Here is a 21,534-nt window from a genome sequence, read left to right on the forward strand (position 1 = left end):
CGGAGTTCCAAATGATTGCACCTCATACTTGGGGACGGTTGAGGATTATTGTTTCAGTATCTCGACTTATTGGTAGCCCTTGTCGGGCACGATGTGTTACGATGCTTTCGACTGACAACATTGAATGTGACTCGACTGAAAGCGCAGAACTATGAGATCTCGACGAACTCACACCAAGAGCAGACTAGGCTGCGTCCAATGCAAGCAACGGCGAATCAAGGTAGCTCTTGCATTCTGAATGCATCGTATTCACAAAGTTAACCTCCAACAGTGCGATGAGCAGAGACCTGTTTGCAAGAACTGTTTCAGACACAACATCGATTGCGTCTACTCGGTCTCGCCGGTCAAAAGCCGGTTGCTGGCCCAGAATGCAACTACACAGTTGAGCGCATCCAGCGTCCCTTCCGTCGAGTCTACGACTATTGTGACCGACAATGGCACTTCGAGTCACACGACATCTCCCTCGATCGTGTCCGCCGAGTCCGACCCGCTCATAATATTGGATCCGCAACGTGATGGAAGTCTCCCAGCTGATTTACATCTACGAGACTTGGAATTGATGCATCATTACTGTCTTGAAAGTTACAAAACAATCTCCCAGGACGCCGAATTTGCACAACCCTTTCAAAGGGAAGTCCCCAAAATCGCTGTGTCGCACCCCTTTTTGATGCACGGAATCTTAGCAATGTCTTCTTTACATTTGGCATATTTGAGCAAGAATGGCGACCGGGTCAATGAATACGTTGAGCTTGCTGCTGGACATCAGACACTGGCACTAGCATTATTTAGGAAGGAACTGGATAATATAACGCCCTCGAATAGTGCGGCACTATTCGTGTTTTCAAGTATAGCGACTGTGCTAGCCTTTGCCTCCCCACAGATAACGGGAATGCACTCTTTTTCGCCAATCGATGAGATGCTTCAAATCAGCACTTTATGTCGGGGACTCGCAGAAATCCTCCAAAAATCAAGAGGCTGGATGGCAAACTCCTCGGATAGCTGGGTTACGGATATGGTCTCTACCAGACACCGATCGGCGGAAATGCAACCCTTGCCGGCTGACATCGGGGCGAAATTGTCCTCTGTGTACAAGCTCAATGCGGATCTGACAAGAACTGGGTTCAATATTGAAGAAGCAGTAGCATGTGAAGAAGCGATCGCTGCGCTGTCACGTTCTTTCCAGCAACTCCATTCGGGTTATGATTCCATCACTCTCTTCAGGTGGCCCATTGTTATCAAGCCGATTCTGTTTACACACATGCGGGATCGCCGCCCAATGGCCCTGGTTGTACTGGCCCATTTCTGTATACTGCTTCATAAAGTAGACGACCGCTGGTGGGTGGAAGGCTGGCCTCGCCTACTGGTACGGTCAATCTACGACGTCTTGGATGTCTCTTGGAGAGAACATATCCGATGGCCCATGGAGGCTCTTGGGCTATTACCTTGAGCCTGACCCCAGCCTCAAGGACAAGGCTATAACTAATCTATGACTCAGCTGGAGAGGCTGTAGATGACCCTAGCATGTAGATTGGCAGTGGGCAAAAGCGGGCAAATACTAGGCAGTAATCATTGAACTGCTTTACGCAGCAGCCCGTGCCCTCTGCCCTATCCACCATCTACATCAGTCCGACGAGTCAAAAGATGCCATTTGGCATTTTATAGTCGCACTTTTTCGGCTTGGCGTTTCCAGAGCACTGTCAACTCAACGATTTTTGTCTGATATGCTCAAACGAAGGGCGTGGAATTGGATGGAACATGAGACGGTGAATCTTTGTACAAAATCGCCTGGTTTTCTTGCACGCTTTTTTTTTTTCTCTGGTGGCTTGTGACATTGATTTCTCGTGTCGATGCTGCGTTACTGTTGGATTTGGCGTTGAGATTGTATGGATAAATAGTAGGAATATTTGTCGAGCGTACATAGAACAGAGTAGAAGGAATGATAGAGAAGGTCGAGGTGGGTCGCTGATGACTCAATTGGTTAATCACCCACGTGACACTGTCGCCAGATCATCTCAACATCTCCATCTAAACAATCAACCACTATTTATCGTCATTCGAGTTTTGTGACCTCTTCCTCCAGGCTGCAAGTACTTGAGCAGACTGTACTGCTTAATCGAGCACTCGAGATGTCCCCTTGTGCTACCAAGTAATGCTCGACGGAGCGCTATGTCAATATGTCCATGTTCCGTTCTGCAGCAGACATCTCATCATCCGATCCGGAGTCTAGTTCGGAAGAAACTGAAAATGATAGTCTACCAGAAACTCATATTGACACCGAGCTACCGACAGAGGCATCTGCCAGTTTAGAGGAACTCCTTCTGGATGATTATGATCTTCCAACACCAGGGCGTATAGGGCAGGACAACATCCTGGGGGGCGCATTGGATCTTGATGCTGATGGACATGCATCTGTGATGACATCTGCTCTACTTGAATTCTTCTGTTTGACTCGGGCTGCTGACTTCCTCAATGCACAACCCGGATCATTTGGGCGGCTCACCCGGGATTCACCAGAAGTCAAGCAGTTGGGGAAGAAAATGTTTCAGTACAAATCACAGTTTCTGTCATCTCATGGTGTCGTAGCCGGTGGTATTGAAGACGATGACTGGGAGAGGATTCGCCAATATTATCGTGACAACCTGGACATGTTGGGAAATGCTGCCATCGGAGATGCAAGTCTTGCTAATTCATCCGGAAGGCCGGGCTCTCGAGAGGGAAGAAATGAATTCCCACGGGCGCCGTTGACTAAATCCCAGTCACTCATTTCCACCACTAAGATCTATCAAGCTGCCATGGAGCCAGACCCTTCAGAGAGCAGTCGTTGGAATATACAGAGACGTAACCCAGGCCCTCCCGTCAATCAAGGCCACTCGGAAACTTTTCTACACCTGAATAACTTATTGCGAACTCCTCAGCTGCCCGGGGGCGAAACGCCAGGGCCTATGGCACTTGTCAGTACGAAATATGAGCCGACAATCGATCATACGTCTAGGTACGCTTCGGAATTCGTAGAGGTCAAGCTTCTAGGGCGGGGATCGTTTGGTCAAGTTTTTGAAGCGCGACATCATGTCGATGGCCAGAGCTATGCCGTGAAAAAGATACCGCTGAGCAAGTGGAGACTGGAAATGTTGCAACAAGAAGGAGTGCAGCATCTGGAGCACATACTGAAAGAAATCAGAACATTAGCTCGTTTGGAACATAAAAACGTTGTTCGTTATTTTGGTGCTTGGGTGGAAGAAAGATACGTGTGTCCGGAAACCGCGCCTTTAGATCCAGGAGAAGACGTGCATATGGGAGTGGAACCATCTAAAGAACAACATGATCCTGCCGAAGAGGATCAAAGTTTTGGAATTGTGTTTGGCTTGTCTAGCAATGACGGTGAATACGATGATGACAATAAATCGGATTCTCGCAGTCATGGGACTGGTACCTGGTCGAATTCTCACCAACGCCGAAACAGTCGCTTTACCAACGCATCTTCGCTTTCGAAGAAGAGCACAATACTGGGCAGTGGGGAAGACGACGATGAAGATGTTGAATCTATCCAGAGAAACTTCAGCATCCCGAAAGCAGGTGTACTCTCACATGACTACACATCAACAAGCGATTTAACAGGCACGGATATCTTCACAAATGATATGAGCGAAGATCCATCAAAGTTCCAGCTTGCACACCGAGAGAAAACAATACAGAATCAGACCGTTGTTCTACATATTCAGATGTCATTACACCCTCTGACCTTAAGCGCATTTCTCAATCCTAAACACCGCTCGGCGTCAGCATGTCATTGCTTTCATCTTCTTCCATCTTTACGGATACTACTTGGCATATTATCAGGAGTAGAGTACCTCCACTCGAAGGGCATTGTCCATCGCGATCTAAAGCCGGCCAATATTTTCCTTTCTGCCCGCGAGGACAATGAAGGTGCCTGTCACTCTTGCCGCGGAATAGATGACCAGCCGATTAGAAACCAGTACCGTCCTCGCATAGGAGATTTCGGACTTGTGGCAGATATATCCCATTGTGCCGAGAAACCGGTCCCCAACGGTGTAGTTACTGTTCAGACTGGACAGAGTCCCAGGAGAAGATTTCGACATGTCGGTACCGAGTTTTACTGTCCACCGAGACCAGACTCTGCTTCAAACCCAGACTCGAGCGAATACGCAATCAACGAGAAATTAGACGTGTTTGCCCTGGGTGTTATCTTATTCGAGCTCCTTTACCGTTTAGGCACCAAGATGGAACGTCAACTTGTCTTGTCTCAATTGACTCGTCACGGGTCACGGGATGGCATCGTTAGGATCCCGGATGATTTCGAGGATAAGATTGAATGTGGAAGGGTCAAGCTTCGGAACGGGATGTCCGTCGCGGAGTCGCTATCTACTTGCATTCAAGGCATGCTTCATCCTGATTCTAGCAAGAGGTGGAGCTGTGAGGACATCCGGATGTCTTTGAAGGAAATTGTTTGTATGATAGAGAATGAGCCGTCACTTCGCGATTAGATTAGAGTGTTGCACGGGGCGGATGTTACGATAGAGTTGTTGGATTCTGATACTTGTACGGATTCCCCGGACATTCTGGTAAGATTATCTCAACTCCATAGATTTGAAGAGAAGAACAGGGCATCGTTTGTATCCTTTGCAAGTGCCCTACAGATAAGAAAACATTGAATTTCCCTAGAAGTTCTACTCCAGAAGAGCAGCATGATATAAATAGATCGCCTGCTCGATAACCAACAACATATCTCTATATACACGAGTTCATTTGAAGACTTAGATGACTGTAGACTAATCGCAGGATTAGGGTTAGGTTACATTAAGGCTGACCATGGGAGATACCTAGGTATTAATGCTCGTCGAGATGGTGGACCCATGTGTAATACCAATTTAGCTATTTATACACGAAAGTTGATGGAACCTTCTAAATAGTTGAGTGAAACATCATTGAGTCCCCACTACTATAAAGAAAATTGTGCCAATGCTTTGAATTTTGAAAATCCGACATAAGCAGCATACAGGCTAAGTTAACATAAGTTAACTTAACTAGTTAGTTAACTAAGTTAGTTTGGCAATATCTATTTAGCTGGAGCACTCCCAAATCTGTACACATTTGGATTTGTACGGAGTACTTGATCAACCCCCCTCTGTCTCTCGAGCAAAGCAAGAGAAGACAGCTTGTAGCCAAGATATAAACAAAGACATCGGACTGATATGTTTCCTTGTTGTCTCCCATGCACACTTCGTGGGCAGGAGATCGAGCATATCGATCAAAGCTTGGCGGTCTTTTCCTGCGACGCCTTTTGTCGGGACTTCAAAGCTTTAATTTCCTCCTGCAAAGCTAAGCCCATCATAATTTCTTCGCTGCCTCCCCCAACAACATGTACACGGACATCGCGACTGATCTGCTCCACGCGAACCCCTTTACCCCCTTTGTTATATCCTGCACCACCAAAAATCTGCTGGGCTTCGCGAACGCATTTCTCGAGTGCTCTCGTAGACATGACTTTGAGTAATGCGGTCATACCGCCGATATTGCCCGCGTTTGGGCGATCCTTGGTTGTCTCAATAATATAGACCAGCTGTTCTAGAAAGGACTGTGCAGGCTCAATAAGCATACCGCATTTGGTTATCTTGAATTGAATTGCTTGTCGAGTAATGAGGGGTGCACCAAACGTCTCCCGCTGGACTGCATAGTTAAAGGCATCCTCAACACAGACCCGAGCTAACCGGAGAGCTGCACAGGCCAGTGACAGGCGTTCTGAGTTGAAGTCTACAAGCAATACACAATGAGATATCACTCCAAAAAGATGTATTCGTGGTATACTTACTTGACATGACGATCTGGAAACCCTCGTTTACTCTTCCGATAAGATGATCAGCTGGAACACGAACATCATCAAATTCCAGGAAGGTGGAGCCTGTGCGTCTGTTAGATCAAGACACGAAAAAAAGAGAACTTGATCTTACCACTAGCATTCACACCAGAATTGTGCATTCTTTTGCGAGTCACGCCTTTCTGCTTGAGAGGTATGACCAGGACGCTGACGCCCTTTCGTCCCGGACCTCCAGTACGTACAGCAGCAGTGCAATAATCCGCCCAGAGACCATTGGTTATCCATTTCTTTGCTCCATTTACTATGTAGTAGTCTCCCTCTGTTTTTGCCGTGGTGCTGATATTGGCGACATCCGACCCGGCTACCTGAAGCGATTAGCTATATACTATAAGTGACTGGAAGGGACTACAACTGACCGTCTGGCTCTGTTATTCCGAGACAAAACCGTGTCTTCCCACTAGCCACTCCTGGGAGCCATCGTTTCCTCTGCTCTGGTGTACCAAATCGTGCAATAGAAGGTGCTCCAATGCTATTGCCTCCCCCTAAACCCCAAACAACACCAACAAATCCACATCGCGTTAATTCATCAGCAACAATGAGCGAGCACCAAGTGTCCCACTTTTCGCGAGGTACACCGCCAGGAAGAGGTATGTTATCAGCATCTTCAAGGCTAGTAAGCGGATGAACAATGCTAAAACCCAGGTGGCAGTGACGAAGTCGCACTTCTTCTGGGACCTCGCCCGCTTCTTCCCATTCCTGGGCGTATGGAATGATATTGGTCTCTACGTAGTCGCGGACATATCGACGCAGGTGATGATGAGTCTCAGTGTAGTGCGGGTTCTTAATGTCGAGTTGAGGTAGCAGAGGCTCACTGTACGGCGCGATCACTGGACGAGAAATTGGTGCCATTTTTATTTCATGATTTGCAAATATCGAAGGAGGAATATTTAGACCATAGAATTATCTTATCCGCAGCTTTTGATCAGAAAAAGATTGTTTAAATAGCATTCATTTGAGTTGATGGATTGGATAGTGAGATCGACTTGTCATCGAAGCTCTCCGCACCATTGTTGGAAATGTACCTCGGCTGGCCGACCTGCTGTTCTCTGAGGATACTGAGCGCCCCAGGATAATAGTGACAGTAGATCCATAGATTCTGGGTGTATTTTGAGCATGGTTAAAGGTTAGAAACATAGAAAATCAAAATTAAATTACAAAAGAGAAGAATCTCCCAAGTCACCCTGGGCGGTGGATACAAACTGCCAAGCCTGGAGTGTCCCCGCAGCTTCCCAGACTAAACAAACACTTTCAACGCCATCCTACAACCATCCTCTCAACCACATCGACAATCCTCAAGATGACTTGACTGTTTTTTGAGTAGTCTGCTCAAATATGGAGAGTCTGGATGATACCATGCACGCAGCTGCCAATAACAGTGCCCAAACTGTTGCTGTGGATGACCCCGCATCGCAGCCATCACTGGCGCCCCCGGAAGAGCTGAGAGCTTCGGTCTCGGATTCTTTACTCGACAGAAGCTATCGACTCCAAGCTGAATCCATTAGCGATCCGCCTAATATCTATCCAGCCTCGAGAGTGCCGCCTGAAACTAAAGATGATACCTTTTCCGAACCCTCCTTCCCGCAACTATCTTACGACCCTGCACTATCTGCAGAGGAGAGATTATCAGATGAGGTCAGTGGTGGTGATGAGGAACCAACGGCTCTCTCATTTGGTCGGTCGGGCTCGCCGGTGACTTCTACTCAAAAGAGCAAAGGGTCGTTCTATGAGAAAGTCGGCGAGGAGGGCATCACGCGTATGCACAAATTTACCCTCTACGAAACGGCCACCCGATACTACTTGGTTGGCATTGACCAACTAGACACTCGTTACAGAATACTGAAGATTGACCGGACATCCGACTCAGATGACCTGAATCTTGTCGAGGATGATATCGTTTACAGCAAGCATGAAATGAATCAACTACTTGAGACGATCGAGGATGGCAACAAAAGCTCGGGAGGACTGAAACTCAGGTGTAGCGCGTGGGCACTACTCGGCTTCGTCCGGTTTACTTCAGCTTACTACATGTTACTGGTTACTAAGAGAAGCTCTGTAGCCAATATTGGCGGCCACTTCATCTATCAAATCGACGGTACAGAGCTGATTCCACTCGTGACGACCGCATCAACTCGTGTGAAGCTCGAAAGGAATCCCGAGGAAGCTCGCTACATAGGGATACTGAATAACCTGGATCTCTCCAGATCATTCTACTTTAGTAACTCATACGATATCACGCGCACACTACAGCGAAACATCTCACGCGAGCGTCAATCCCTTCGGGAAGACCCTGACAAGCCACCTGTGTATGATCATAATTCTATGTTCGTTTGGAACCACCACTTGCTGAGTCCCGCTGTTACCAATCTCAAATCAGCCTTTGATTGGTGTCTCCCCATCGTACATGGCTACGTTGACCAATCTGTGTTGTCGGTCTATGGACGATCCGTATATATCACTATCATTGCACGCAGATCGAGGTTTTTCGCTGGTGCCCGATTTCTCAAGCGTGGAGCCAATGATCTCGGTTACGTTGCCAACGATGTCGAGACCGAGCAGATTGTGTCAGAGATGACTACCACTTCCTTCCATTCACCTGGACCCAAGTTGTACGCAAACCCACGCTATACCTCATATGTGCAGCACCGTGGGAGCATTCCTTTATACTGGACTCAAGACAGCACGGGAGTCAGCCCAAAGCCGGATATTGAGCTGAACCTCGTTGATCCATTTTACTCAGCGGCTGCTTTGCACTTCGACAACCTTTTCGAGCGGTACGGTGCCCCGGTTTATGTTTTGAATTTGATTAAAGCGAGGGAGCGAACTCCTAGAGAATCAAAATTGCTCAAGGAATATACCAATGCTATAAACTATCTGAACCAGTTTTTACCGAATGACAAGAAGATAATATACAAGGCATGGGATATGAGCCGAGCTTCCAAAAGCCGCGATCAAAATGTCATTGAGACTTTGGAGAATATCGCTTCTGACGCTCTTCCTATCACTGGATTTTTTAAAAATGGGGATGACAAAGGAACGGGCTTGCAGCTGCAAGACGGAATTGTGAGAACAAACTGCATTGACTGTTTGGATCGAACGAACGCCGCCCAGTTCGTCATTGGTAAAAGGGCGTTAGGCTATCAACTGCATGCCCTTGGTGTCATAGAAGGGACACAAATAGAGTATGACACCGATGCAGTTAATATGTTCACCAACATGTGGCATGACCATGGAGACACCATTGCCATTCAATATGGTGGCTCTCATTTGGTCAATACAATGGCGACATACCGCAAAACCAATCAATGGACGAGTCAATCCCGCGATATGGTCGAGAGCTTCAAGAGATACTACAATAACTCGTTCTTGGACGCCCAACGGCAAGAAGCATACAATCTCTTCCTTGGGAATTATATCTTCAGCCAGGGACAACCTATGCTCTGGGACTTGTCTACGGATTATTATCTCCATCATACCGATCCACGGACATGGTCAAAACTACGACGCCCAAATTACATCACGTGGTACACACCAGAGAATCTTGAGAGAGGCAACGTAAGCACCAAATGTCCCCTTCCTGTCAAGGTGAAAGATAAACCTTTGTCGTATTATGATGATTATTGGCAGGAATACTACCGTCCCACAACAGTGACGTCCTTCGGAAAGATATACCCATTAAGACTCAACTCGACAATGAAGTATCTTCCTTTCCGCTCTACTCAAGGCGGCCGGTACGATTTGAGTCCATTCGTCGTCAGGATCCCTCCTCACGAGCCAGCAAGTCGCGAGCGGGCAACTGCTCAGCAACGACGGCCACCATCATCGCATCACAAAAAGGGCGTGACCATTCAGGAGCCTGAGGTTGTGAACGATCAATCCAATGGAACATATCATGGAGCCAACGTTATGGAGGATATCCATACTTGGCAACACCAACCGCCATCTGCTGAGAAAATGCCTCCTTCAACGGGCATCATGAAAGGGGTAACATCTAAGACCTCTCCTGATCAGGGATCTGGCTTCCCATCACTCCAATCATCGACTCAAGGAGGAAGAGACGGTCCAGGTATCACGCCAAGTAAAGCGCAAATCGCGCAGTGGACGCTTGGTCAGCTTGTATCAGATTCTCTCAATCCGTCCGTTACTTCAGCCGAGGCCGAGGAATATGAACGATACATCAACCATCCCCTCAAGGTTCCTCTTGTAGTCACGTCGGACGACGACCTTGAAACAGCGGTGACCTTGCGAGAACAGGGTGCGAATCTGGAGTTCTTAGAATATGTCAATAAGGCCAACGGTATCAATGCCAGAGGAATACGAGACTCGTATGTTGCGGAGGAGGATTTGAATGATTACGTCGAATTTTTGAGTGTGAATGAGGAGGGGCTTACAGTAACGGCTGAGGACTATGATAAGAAAAGATATAAGAGATATAGGCAGTGGCTGAAGGGGAAGAGTCTGTTCAAGCAAAGGGTGGACCCATGAATATTCCTCCGGATCGCCTCGCTGACTCCATTTCTACAATTTATGACGAGTTGACGACTATAGGATTTGATGAATGATACCCTGTTATTTAGCATATATTGAGATAAAGTGAATACTGATTAGTTCAGACAAACAACGAAATGTATTTGTACCTAGGTCTCTAGGCACTAGTTCATTTGAAGAAATAGTCGTCATCCAAGTCTACACCAATATCTATCTGGAGTAGCTCCTTCAACTGCTCATCCGATTCAACAAGTGCCTGAATACCGTTATTCATACTGGCATCCTCATCAATCATCCCAATTGAGTTTAGACTCTCTTCACCTTTCATTTCGGTAGAACTTGCCCCCTGCATGCTGAGCTTCAACAGATATACCGCCCCTTGCAGTTTCAACAGCACTTTGCGTAATTGCAATTTCTGCTCTGGATCCTTCATATCTACCTCGTCCCGGACTACGTTTATCCAACATTGACAAATGGCAGCCAAAAGATCACCTCTATATCTCCATATACGCGGGTGTGCATTGAGTATAACAGCTTGTGTAGTCGCTATACCAGCGAGAAGTAACGGCGCAAATGCCGTGCCGAACGGGTTTGACAATGTGGTATAGATAACTGGCACGATTTCTTGTAGGTACTTTGTTGTGTGGATACCGAGTTCTTGAATGAGTGTTTTCAATTGGTCCAGGAAGAATGTTGATAGTCTTGGATATGGGAAAGATGCAAGAGAAGAGGTCTCCTCGATCGCGGAAGTAGGAGAGTAAGAGCTAACGTGGTGGAAGGATGAGATGACGTTTTCTCGAAGGAGAGTTGTGATGCGGGTGATGTATACATTTTTGGCATCTTCATTTTTGCCAGGTTGGCCGGGCTTTGCGTCTCGGTCGATATGATAGCAAGTTTTCAGGGTGAGTAGGAGAGCTGGATATGCTACACCTAGAAGACGCAGAGCTTCGTCTTCCGGGGTTATGGTCGGTAAAGAGAGAAGACAGGGGGTGAGGGCGTCGTCGAAGACAGAGGATAGGTTTGTGCGTTTTAAAAGATCCGATTCACTTGCACGAATCGGCGTGAGGAATTTAATCAAAAGGCTACACCCGCGGTACTTGAAAGATGAGCTCTCATCATCAATAAGAGACAGTATTGGTGGGACATAGAAGTGAAACTGTATTTCTAAACGGTTGATATCGGAAGACTTGGTTTCCGTTAGTCTATAGTCCGGCAAATGTGCATTTTACACTCAACTTACAGAGTATTGCGCAAGTATCCACTCCAAAACAGTCGTCGCATAAACGTCCTTATACTTCCAGGGCTTTGTCTCGGGATCAAACAGGCTCCCATCGAATCTCGGCTGGGGTAATGGATGGAGATTTTTACGACCACTGGCTGTGATGGCGGGATTTTTGGTTTTAGCGAATATCGGTCTGAGTCTGGATTCGCAGACACGTTCTAGGATATGCCAGCATTTCGGGCGTCTTTCCGGCTCCATGCATGAATGTAGGACTTCGAGGGCGTCTTGGACGCTCGTACTGGTTGTCCAGGGGTCATGCGGAGAAGTAAAACTTAGGATGGTCGTAAAGACTTCTTCTGGATTCGTGACTTCTAGTATGGATAGTATACCGTTAAGATACTTTGTGCATGAGATGGCAAGGGTATATGTAAATTGCTGGGCTTCGAGTGTAGCAGACAACCCAGATTCTTTCCCTCCTACTATCATATTAAATTCTGTAAGAAGCCTCTCCGGACAGTTCCATTACTCACCATTAGCTGAATAATTAGCCTCCAAGGATGTAGCGAATTCAGACGATGGTAAAGATATTTGTGCCAGCCAGGTGTATATTGCTCTTGCAGAATTCTTGTCATCTTCTTCCAATGGTACCCCTTGGGGATGATTTTTCAAAAGAACTCGAGTTAACAATAAATTCTCATTTACCTAATGCAATAAGTCAGTCAAATTGAACGCGTTGAGTGATGGATAGACGCACCACAGATCCGTGGGTATCTTGCGTAAGGTGTGCAGACACATTCGTCCACAAATATTGGAGACTGATAAATTCAGAGCCATAACCAATACTATCACCAAGCGTATCAAGTTCGCCCAGCTTCGCAGTCTTAATGACGTTCCTTGCGGCAAGACGGATATTCTCCATCTAGGCAAGAAGCCCTTTAAGAGGACCACAGCGCGAGACTAGTTGAAGGTCGAAAATATTGGTCATAACCAGATCATATTCACAGTAGATACGACGAACTTAGCATGTGCGTTGGTTGCTGAATGACCAGAAATTTAATCATATACGTCGGCCGTCGATATATGGAATTGTGAAGAAGTGAAATTATATTGATTCTCCGTTTGATTCTTGAAGCCTTGCAGCCTGAGGCACCAATTTTTGCGACGTTACTTAATCCATACTAGCGTCTGAATTATCAACTGATGATTGGTCAAATTTGTACCACTTGTGGCATGGATACAACTTCTTCCAAAATTATATATGGAGAAGAAACTCTACTGTAATGTTTAATCATTTCATTCAGTATAACAGAGATCCTACATCACACTCCCAACTCCGCCCTACGGCTTTTTAGTTCTTCCAGTGCCTGATTCTTGTCAGCATTGTGAGGATGGAGAAGCTGCCAACTGATCAGCATATCTAGAGCCGAGGAAAGCCATTTGCCATCGGGTAGACCAAACGCAGTGGAAACTTCCTTGCCATTTGCAATTGGTCTCAGTTCAGACACTTCAAGAAGGTCCTCTTTCTCTAGATATGAGAGGAATGCATCGTATTCCTGGAAGACTAATGCAGAGTCAGTAGCGTTGCTCGGTTGATTGAAACCCCCATTTGACATACCTTTACGCGGTTCGACGCCAGCCGAGATCTCCTGAAGCATGGCCATCAAGACAATCAACCTCCAATCCTTCTTCCAAGACCTGATTTGGAGTCCAACGTGTTGTCTAACCTCGGCAGCTGTCCCTGGGATGTCCTTTGAAATCACCGAACTTTTCAGAGAGCTGACCTCTTTAAAGAGTGCTGTTGCGTCCTTTAGAGCATTGACTATTTTGTTCTCCATGCGAAGATTATCCCTTGCGACTTCCGCCGCCCTTGCTATGATAGGCGGCTTCTGTTTCCTTGAAGTTGGTACACGTTCAGGTACAGTGACCCATGGGGTGAACGCGGCCATAACCCAAGCATAGAATGTCTCATCCTCGTTTCGAATGAGAATATTCTTTATGCGCTTAATATGCCTGAGCTCGTCTGTTTTGAGCACGCGGCTCAAAATGTGATCGAGGGCGTCATAAGCAAGAGACCAAGAAGCGACGTGCGGCTCAGCATCATCGTATTGATTTGCAAAGATAGTCGAGTAGAGCCCAAGGTCATCTATGTACCTCAAACCAATTCTAGGATCCGCCGCTAGATGAAGAACGTCAACACTACTGGCCAGCTCCTTGTTCCATCTAAAGACTTACCTCGGAGGGTTTTCTCCACCTCTACGCCCACGCGTTCCTTGCTGATTTTCAATTTGAAAGCCCTTTTTATGTCGTCATTCTGCATAGCTTCCTGGGTCTTCTCGTCGATGTGGTAACCAAGTCTACTCGCAAATCGTATTAGCCGAAGTACTCGCAGAGGGTCGTCCTTGAATGTCTGATATGGTTCTAGAGGTGTCCTGATCAGTTTCCTCTCCATATCATCCAACCCCAGTCCGGTAAAATCCTCTAACATTGACGTGTTCAGATTGTAGAATAATGCATTGACAGTTGCGTCTCGACGTAGAGCATCTTCCTCGGCTGTACCAAATTCCACCTGTGGATTCCGACTATGCTCGGTATATGTTTCCTTTCGCAGGTTAACCAGATCGATATCCAGACCAAACAATTTTGTGGCCACGGTCTCCAGATGCTTAGACTTCTCCGGATTCGCTTTGATTGTATGGACTTTCAACATCTCACTAGTGAATGCAAGCTCCTTGTTGTCCATATATTTCTGCAGATTATCTGGATCATCCAAATATTCCTGAAGGTAGGTTCCAAACTGTAGCCCGGTCATTGTGCTAATTGCGACATCGATATCGTGACTTGTAACACCCAGCAGCTTATCTCGAACCCAGCCACCGGTGAAGCGTAATACCATTTCTTCTTGTGCTGTTCTACCCTCGGATTTCTCTTTCTGCTCGATATATCCTTTTAAATCCAGCAAAAGTCTCTGTATGGTTTTTTCTATCGGTGTAAGTTCAATTGTTGGGAGAGTCTGCCGTTTCATTTTCGTTCCGTCCATCTTGCCGTTTCGTCGTTTTGACTGTTTAATCTTTCGAATTCTGAATTCACCATCCGAGTTCGTATTTTTTCTTTTCTGCGCTGGCATAGAAGAAGTGTACGTCTGGCCTGTTAAAGAGGAAGCCTTGTGATCGGAGGGTCTGCCATATGCGCCCAATCTCGAGATACAGGACTGCAAGCTGCGGCAGTTGATCCTGACGTGGGAATAAATCCTAGGAATCCATGGGCGCAGGTGAGCGTTCAGCATTAATGATCAAGCAAGCATTGCCATGCGAACAACTCTCGTGTTATCAAGCAAGAAAAAAGTTGCCGTTTGGCACTACTGCTGTGACTCACACGATTTCGATGTAGTCGCTCGTCTGGCGTGAGCTCTTGGACTCGATGGATATTGAAATTTCGTTCTTCAAGGGGTCGGAGCTTCAGCGGTAGTGAAATCGAGTAAACCGAGTATATCGAGCTGCAAACAAGAGAGGGGCAGGAATTTTGACTATGGAGTCTGAAGCTTCTAGTGCCAAGACGTACCATAAGCTGTAAGACGAGACGATAAACAGATGGCCGCTCGAACAGGAGATGGTGTGACGCTGATTTCACGATGAAAAAGAATAATGTGAAAATGACTCGTAGTAACAGCCGAATTTAACTGTGAAAGAATTGTTGTAGAGCTGACAGGGAAGGTTGGACGGTAAATTATTTGATGACTTCCGACGGACCAAGCAACTTCCTTCCGCAACGTCCAGCCCAACATCATCCCAAACCCGACATCTGCACATATGTCGACGCAATCATCCTCTTCGCCCGTATCAATGCATAGATGAAGGCATTGCCATACACTTATAAAACTACCGCAGCGCTACGGAACTCCTACCTGCGTCCATGACATCACCAGAAGATGCAGCCCCGGTCAAGCCTCCGCCATCCTTCTCAGGAGCCCCCATTGTCGTGCCGAAGTCGAGATTCGATGCGGACTCAGTGCAAAGCTCTTCTCGACCTCTCAGCTCAGAGATACGAGATTCGTCAGTTATAGGTTCCCCCAGAACCTCGTTCGCTACACGAAGCGAATCTCAGTCTCGCTCCGCATCTCCCAGTAACCGACTGTCAGGCTCTACATCTCTTCCCCAGAGATTATCGCTCGGTTCACCGCTGGGCAGCTTCCCAGACAGCTCTGACAACACCCGGTCTTTAATAATACGTTCTTTTGCTCCCTCGATTGGCATCTTCGCCTCCGATGACACAGAAGATCTGATTAGACAAAAGGGGTTCAAGAATGGCCTCAGGGAGCTTCTAAGGCCATTCGGTGAAAATATCACGGGAAAAGTCGTCATCAGAGATAGCGGTGGAATGAGTCGCACTTGGGAAGACTATGGCGTCCGTTTCGTGAACCTATCCCCAAGCAATAGCCGAGGAGGTCCTACCCCTCCCGCATCACCCCTACTGCAGCTTGAAGAGGTACTGCAAAGAAGGCTCGATTCTGCGGACGAGTCTTCGAACAGATTGTCCCGCCACAGTCAAGTACCGCTCTCGAATAAATACATTGCTTCCCCCTTATATCAACTACTTCTGCGCCGAATCCTGTCCATAGACCAACCTACACCCCATGAAACATTCTTACATCCGGTAGCCTGCGTCATCGCTATCAGTTCGCATAACAAGGCTCCGCTCGAGTCGCTGCGGCAACTCTATGCTCAGACTACCCAAGGCGATACAGCGCCGCCACCTTACGTGCACCCTGAATTCCTCCGATACTATGTTCTAGTGCACGACGAAGATCGAAGCGACATCGTGGAGTCCACCAAGCTGTACGATCAGATGAAGCGACATTTTGGTTTGCATTGTCACCTTCTTAGGCTTCGAAGTGATCAATGCGTGGTCACGGATGATGATAGTGTTGAAGTACCATCATGCGAATGGTTGTCACCTGATGAAGATCTTTCGAGCATGAACGAAAATAGTAAGAAATTCAGTCTTTGGTTGGTCCTGCCGCGCTCACACATAGGTACTTTTAGATGCGTTAATAGATTTTGGCACTGGGACTCACTATCTATCCGAGAGTGACATATCGGCTATAAATTCTCTAGTGCGCGAACTAGTGGTCCAATCTGTTATACCTTTTATGGAAAATAAAGTTGCGCTTTGGAATGACCAAGTGGCATCGAAGCGACGAGGGATCAGCGGAAGATTCATGTCCATGTCCAGAAGGTGGACTGGCTTTGGCTCGAGCTCAAAGTCGGCCTCTTCTGGTTCGTCTTCCGGTATGACTGGAAACTACAACACATTATACGGCTTCTATGGACACGACGTACCGGAAGCGATCCTTCGAAAGCTTGCTGATTTTGCGTTCATGCTCCGGGACTATAAGCTTGCTGCATCTACATATGACTTGGTTCGTTCGGATTATGCGAATGATAAGGCCTGGAAGTATCACGCAGGTGCTCATGAGATGTGTGCAATGAGCACGCTGCTTAATCCTCTGACCTCAACCGCGAGGAGTAAACTCGAGGCAGTTGATCAAATGATTGATACTGCATGTTATTCCTATCTCACGAGGTGTTCTGATACAGTGAATTCCCTGCGCTGTCTTGGACTTTCCCTAGAACTACTCAAGTCTAGAGGCGGATCTGCGACTGAAGGGGCGGCGAAATGGGCGATGCGTGCAATAGAACTGGGGCTTGCTGGTCCAATTGGGCAAGCACTTCTTACCGAACGTGTCTCTGCTTGTTACGCCTCCAAAACGACGACCGGCGGTGCACAGTGGGGAGCACGACACAGAAAAGCAGCTATGTGGAGTGTACTTGCTACTGACAATTGGCTGAGACTGGGCAAACCTGCACTTGCCTCTGTTTGTTTGGAGGATGCGGATGGCCTGTATGCTGAGATATATGACAAAGACGGCGTTGTCCCTATGCCTGAGATGCGGACGTTCATTGAGAATCTACAGCGAGCTGTCAAGCTTGAGTATCTGGAAGCGAAGGGTGTTGATACTACTGATGAAGTGGTAATGGATCAAGAGTTAGGGACTGAAGAGACCAGTGAGAAGCTGGATCACAGAACGAATCGCAAATCATTGATAATGACATCCGGTCCTCTGGATACCGGCCCTCTTGGCCCTATGCAGCATGAAGGGAACAGCTTCAAACCGCTTGATGATGATTTTGAATGAGAATGGGGAGTTTAGCGCCATACAATTCCATATACCACGATTATAGATAGATCACGGGCTTTTATGAGTTTATAATACTTTCCTTTTTTTTTTTTGCGTATTTGCCTGGTGTGTGGAAAATTAAGGGATAACAAACACAATCACGTGGGGTCTCACGATAGCGCGTCTTATCGATAAGGTTGCTGTAGCACATGCAACGACCCAACAACATCCAAAATCTTCCGTTTTTTACGGCTCATCGTGGCCACTCTTGAAAGCCTTAGTCCATACACTAATCATTTTAATATTTACTGCTGTTGACCTCTTCTACTTGCTGGATTTTACCCTAAGCGATTGCTAGAACCCGAAATTAGTCAGTGTCGTCATGAGCGATCTCTTAAATTATATTCTGTCCCATGAAGATGCCTTCAGGAAGTATACTAGTTCTACTCTCATGTTATCCTTAGAGGCACTAACTCTGGGTCGACTATTAGGAACCGATTACCGTCTCTATACTCCGACTTCGCCATACACAAAAGCACGAACCCTGATGGATACGCTGTGAACGTCGCGGCTTGGGAAAAAGCCCTCACCAACGCGGCGCGTGCTGGCCATGTGTCCTTCGATAATGCCCCAAGCAAGAAACGCGATCATTTAATTCTGGTTGCAGATGAGAATCTGCTACACATGTTGGAAATACCGGAATGCGGTACACCGGTGGCTTTGGCGAGTGTCTTTGTATGACAACAATTTCCACTATCTTGGGTATCATACAGTCTCGCTAACAATATGTTACGGTCTAGGACGAAGCTATCCAGAAACGAATTATGGTTCCTTTCGAGGTCTATAGGTCGAGTAATTTCAAATTATCGACCAGTCGGTGGAGGATCCTGGATTCGGGAGTTTTAAGCCCTTGGAACGTCATGAATTGGAGCTTGCGACAGCTCAAGGGATTTGTCGTTGGATCAGATAACACTTCCGGGAAGCTTCATACTCGGAAACTCGTACTCGTGGAAAATCTCAAGGTTCGCACACTGGTTTCGGGCATATTTTGGGATGCTGATACTCACTGCACAATATAGGAGACTGCGAAACGAGTACTCCACTTACAAAGTAACCGAAAATCTTCCTCTTTAGACAGGATATACTCAAAAGAGAGATTTACAAACACTTTCAGCACTGTGCTAGAAGGCGACACCGTGCTCTCCGATGATGACATTGAGGCTCTGTTAATCTACCTCTCGCGAGATATCAACGCCATTTTTTATGATGGAAAGGTACACCACACTTTTGAAAAAAGCTGAGACGAGCCAAGAACAATTAACTGAGTGATTATCATAGACAATCAAATTCCTCACTGGCAACGACAGATCACCAGTTACTCCCGAAGATACAACCATAGCCTCTATGAAGGACCTCATCTCCAACTTGACCGAACAAATCTCCCGGATTGAACTGAAGATTGGTGAATTGAACATCAATGCAAAGAACGCGCTCGCCAATAAGAACCGCATATCCGCCCTCTCGGCTATCAAGAATAAGAAGATCGCCGAACACAACCTTAACCAACGCGCTAATACATTGCACCAACTAGAGGAAGTATACAACAAAATCGAGCAGTCAACAGATCAGATAGAGATTGTGCGCGTCATGCAAGCTAGTACGGGTGTTCTTCGCAGTCTACATGCGCAAATCGGTGGCGTTGAAAGGGTTGAGGATGTCATTGAGAATCTGCGTGAAGAGATGTCCAAGGTTGACGAAGTCGGTAATATCATCAATGAAGCTGGTCCTGTCATTGATGAAAGCGAGATCGATGATGAATTGGAGGCACTCGAGACCAAGGAACTTCGCGAGAAAGAGGAGGAAGCCAAGGTTACACGGCAGAGGCTAGAACAGCTAGAAAGCCACGAACAAGCTGCAAGGCAGGCTGCACGAGAAGCAAGCAAAACGGCAGAGGCGGTGGGAGATGTCGAATCAGAGTTAGCAGCCAGTATTGGTCAACTCTCGAATATGTCCTTGAAAGACTCGGCGATGACGGAGAGGGAAGGGCAGCACGAAGTTGAAAAACCTGTTCCTGCACAGTAGTAATGCTGATCGACGACTTTGAACTGCCATTATGCTTCTGGAGATGTCATACGCTACTCCGAAAACATGTACAATGAATTTCGTAACTAACACTTTAAAAGTGTATCAACTATTTTTCCCACTGAAGGGACAGCTAAAATATCAGGATAAAGATATGAAGGGCAATTGCTTTCGTCAAGGATGCGGTTACCAGGTATCGTTGAGAGGAGTATAGGGTTGAGGTGACGGCTCTGCTATCACACCGTTGCCCATTGGTTGCTCCCCAGTAGGCAGCGTATGATTTTCTCCATTGGCATTATTCAACGCCGCGTTATCGTCTTGTTGACTTGTTGAATTATCGTTTTCTTCTTCCTTATCTTGTGTCTGAATCTTTCTCATATCCTTCTTCTTCCTCGCGTTCTCAATCAGCCGCTTAAAATCATCATCATGATTCGCAGACCACGCAGCCGCATCAAAAGTTTTTGCCATCACCGCATTTGGCCCTGATGATGATCCAGGTTGAGGAGCTGCACCCCCTTGTGTTCTCTCCCATACATCTAAATCTCGACGAAGCTCATCCTTAGTTTTTGGAACCTTAGCATCGCAATTGGCATTCCATAAGTTCATCCATTCTGTGTGCCGCCTTTGTAATATAGCTCTTGGACCCCAGTCGGGAATGCCCAATTCTTTGAGTTTCTTGCGTAACATGTTGTCTTTTATCAGAGAATAATTCATTGTTGGAAGGCGTTCTAATGGTTTTGCCGGGCTTTTGTTCTGTGAACTTCGGAAGGAGTGCTGCGGTTGTCTGTCAGGAGTTAGTATAGAACTCATCCTCCTGGCTTTCGAAGGGCATACCGCAGATAGGATGTATGAGGATTTAGAGCATTCTCTTCAATAGACCCTTTACAGTTGTCTAAATGGTTGAAAACAGCTGCTTCTTTCATTCGACGATTACACATCGGGCAGGGGACTAGGCCATCGTCTGAGAATGTCAGAAGTAAGCTTCTAGCAAAAAGAATGAATGAAAATACCTGGCATATAATCCTCATCCTTGCTATCGTCGATACTTTCTGGACCCACCAGCATAGGTTGTCGCTCAAGCTGTCTCCCCTGCGATCTTGTCCTTCTCATCTCAGGCTGCGCGTCGTCAGATTGGTTTAATCGTCGTTTCTTGGTTGCTGGATGGGACATCTCAGTGTCCTCTTCTTCTTTAGTTTTATCCGTAGAGAGTGTCGTTGTCTGGGCCTGCCGTGCGAGCGCAAGAATATTCGGTCGAGCATTTTGGAAGCTTTCCAGAATTTCCTGTACGGCCCAGTTGCGCCTGAGCTTGAGTAGCTGATCTGTAGCCCTGCAGGCCGGACATTTCCCTTCGCTACTCAGACACCTCCGAATACACAGAGAGCAGAAGGTATGCGAGCACGATGTGATGACGGGGTTGTTGAAGAAGTCTTTGCAGATTTGACATCGCAGAGCGGATTCGAGTGGCGCGACGCCAGGCAGAGAGGAGGTTAGCCAGTCCGTAGAGTCCGGTATATCAAAGGGTCTGTCCATTATAGCGATTCATCTATTATGTATAGCTGGGAAAAATTTGAATAAGAGATCAGTCGAAGCGGGCACTCAGGATGTGGCTGACCAAAAGTGAGCTGTAAGAGAAGCGTGCCAAGAACTACCTAGTTCGAAATTAAGACGCGTTAAGTG

General features: G+C 46.8%; 9 protein-coding genes across 11 annotated transcripts; 5 read left to right on the forward strand and 4 right to left on the reverse strand.

The window, feature by feature from the left end:
• Positions 1-30: 30 nt before the first annotated feature.
• On the forward strand, positions 31-2,021 carry TSTA_053540 (C6 transcription factor, putative). Its single transcript, XM_002486902.1, has 2 exons — positions 31-220; positions 272-2,021. Exons 1-2 carry the CDS (start codon positions 152-154, stop codon positions 1,445-1,447), a joined length of 1,245 nt encoding a protein of 414 aa, XP_002486947.1. The 5' UTR covers positions 31-151; the 3' UTR covers positions 1,448-2,021.
• Positions 2,022-2,023: 2 nt separating this feature from the next.
• On the forward strand, positions 2,024-4,928 carry TSTA_053550 (protein kinase, putative; the record flags this gene model as incomplete). The annotated part of the gene is made up of 3 exons (XM_002486903.1): positions 2,024-4,463; positions 4,503-4,627; positions 4,787-4,928. The coding sequence occupies exons 1-3, from the start codon at positions 2,175-2,177 to the stop codon at positions 4,926-4,928; spliced, it is 2,556 nt and encodes an 851-aa protein (XP_002486948.1). The 5' UTR covers positions 2,024-2,174.
• A 276-nt stretch (positions 4,929-5,204) lies between these two features.
• TSTA_053560 (acyl-CoA dehydrogenase) lies at positions 5,205-6,742 on the reverse strand (the record flags this gene model as incomplete). The annotated part of the gene is made up of 4 exons (XM_002486904.1): positions 5,205-5,769; positions 5,828-5,917; positions 5,967-6,194; positions 6,250-6,742. The coding sequence occupies 4 exons, from the start codon at positions 6,740-6,742 to the stop codon at positions 5,267-5,269; spliced, it is 1,314 nt and encodes a 437-aa protein (XP_002486949.1). The 3' UTR covers positions 5,205-5,266.
• Positions 6,743-7,225: 483 nt separating this feature from the next.
• Positions 7,226-10,452, forward strand: TSTA_053570 (polyphosphoinositide phosphatase Fig4; the record flags this gene model as incomplete). Its single annotated transcript, XM_002486905.1, has 2 exons — positions 7,226-10,282; positions 10,327-10,452. The coding sequence occupies 2 exons, from the start codon at positions 7,226-7,228 to the stop codon at positions 10,450-10,452; spliced, it is 3,183 nt and encodes a 1,060-aa protein (XP_002486950.1).
• A 95-nt stretch (positions 10,453-10,547) lies between these two features.
• On the reverse strand, positions 10,548-12,678 carry TSTA_053580 (uncharacterized protein; the record flags this gene model as incomplete). The annotated part of the gene is made up of 4 exons (XM_002486906.1): positions 12,355-12,678; positions 12,131-12,302; positions 11,619-12,076; positions 10,548-11,564 (listed from the first exon to the last, which is right to left on the reverse strand). Exons 1-4 carry the CDS (start codon positions 12,517-12,519, stop codon positions 10,548-10,550), a joined length of 1,812 nt encoding a protein of 603 aa, XP_002486951.1. The 5' UTR covers positions 12,520-12,678.
• A 181-nt stretch (positions 12,679-12,859) lies between these two features.
• Positions 12,860-15,261, reverse strand: TSTA_053590 (tRNA nucleotidyltransferase). Of its 3 annotated transcripts, XM_002486907.1 has the most exons (4): positions 14,973-15,261; positions 13,833-14,848; positions 13,216-13,776; positions 12,860-13,161 (listed from the first exon to the last, which is right to left on the reverse strand). In XM_002486907.1, exons 2-4 carry the CDS (start codon positions 14,722-14,724, stop codon positions 12,920-12,922), a joined length of 1,695 nt encoding a protein of 564 aa, XP_002486952.1. In that variant the 5' UTR covers positions 14,725-14,848; positions 14,973-15,261; the 3' UTR covers positions 12,860-12,919. The 3 variants fall into 3 exon arrangements, with proteins under 3 accessions (XP_002486952.1, XP_002486953.1, XP_002486954.1); XM_002486908.1 differs by having other exon boundaries at positions 13,833-15,261; XM_002486909.1 differs by having other exon boundaries at positions 12,860-13,776; positions 13,833-15,261.
• Positions 15,262-15,509: 248 nt separating this feature from the next.
• On the forward strand, positions 15,510-17,870 carry TSTA_053600 (uncharacterized protein; the record flags this gene model as incomplete). The annotated part of the gene is made up of 2 exons (XM_002486910.1): positions 15,510-16,584; positions 16,640-17,870. The coding sequence occupies 2 exons, from the start codon at positions 15,510-15,512 to the stop codon at positions 17,791-17,793; spliced, it is 2,229 nt and encodes a 742-aa protein (XP_002486955.1). The 3' UTR covers positions 17,794-17,870.
• A 126-nt stretch (positions 17,871-17,996) lies between these two features.
• Positions 17,997-19,904, forward strand: TSTA_053610 (vacuolar sorting protein SNF7 family protein, putative). Its single transcript, XM_002486911.1, has 5 exons — positions 17,997-18,207; positions 18,267-18,510; positions 18,576-18,797; positions 18,855-19,049; positions 19,114-19,904. Exons 1-5 carry the CDS (start codon positions 18,158-18,160, stop codon positions 19,855-19,857), a joined length of 1,455 nt encoding a protein of 484 aa, XP_002486956.1. The 5' UTR covers positions 17,997-18,157; the 3' UTR covers positions 19,858-19,904.
• Positions 19,905-20,043: 139 nt separating this feature from the next.
• On the reverse strand, positions 20,044-21,442 carry TSTA_053620 (DNA repair protein (RadR), putative; the record flags this gene model as incomplete). Its single annotated transcript, XM_002486912.1, has 3 exons — positions 20,868-21,442; positions 20,692-20,818; positions 20,044-20,641 (listed from the first exon to the last, which is right to left on the reverse strand). Exons 1-3 carry the CDS (start codon positions 21,385-21,387, stop codon positions 20,044-20,046), a joined length of 1,245 nt encoding a protein of 414 aa, XP_002486957.1. The 5' UTR covers positions 21,388-21,442.
• Between the last annotated feature and the right edge of the window lie 92 nt (positions 21,443-21,534).

The sequence above is a fragment of the Talaromyces stipitatus genome, genomic scaffold (genome assembly GCF_000003125.1).
Source record: "Talaromyces stipitatus ATCC 10500 scf_1105507295487 genomic scaffold, whole genome shotgun sequence".
Lineage (NCBI taxonomy): Eukaryota > Fungi > Ascomycota > Eurotiomycetes > Eurotiales > Trichocomaceae > Talaromyces > Talaromyces stipitatus.

Bases quoted from the DNA above. Each gene is read 5' to 3' on its own strand.
- TSTA_053540 (XM_002486902.1), top strand. From the start codon at position 152: ATGAGATCTCGACGAACTCACACCAAGAGCAGACTAGGCTGCGTCCAA. The intron at 221-271 runs GTAGCTCTTGCA...AACCTCCAACAG, and splicing joins GCAAGCAACGGCGAATCAAG to TGCGATGAGCAGAGACCTGT.
- TSTA_053590 (XM_002486909.1), bottom strand. From the start codon at position 14,883: ATGCTGAACGCTCACCTGCGCCCATGGATTCCTAGGATTTATTCCCAC. The intron at 13,777-13,832 runs GTAAGTCTTTAG...TTCTTCATCTAG, and splicing joins GGTGGAGAAAACCCTCCGAG to CGGCGGATCCTAGAATTGGT.
- TSTA_053610 (XM_002486911.1), top strand. From the start codon at position 18,158: ATGAGCGATCTCTTAAATTATATTCTGTCCCATGAAGATGCCTTCAGG. The intron at 18,511-18,575 runs GTATGACAACAA...GTTACGGTCTAG, and splicing joins TGGCTTTGGCGAGTGTCTTT to GACGAAGCTATCCAGAAACG. The intron at 18,798-18,854 runs GTTCGCACACTG...TGCACAATATAG, and splicing joins TACTCGTGGAAAATCTCAAG to GAGACTGCGAAACGAGTACT.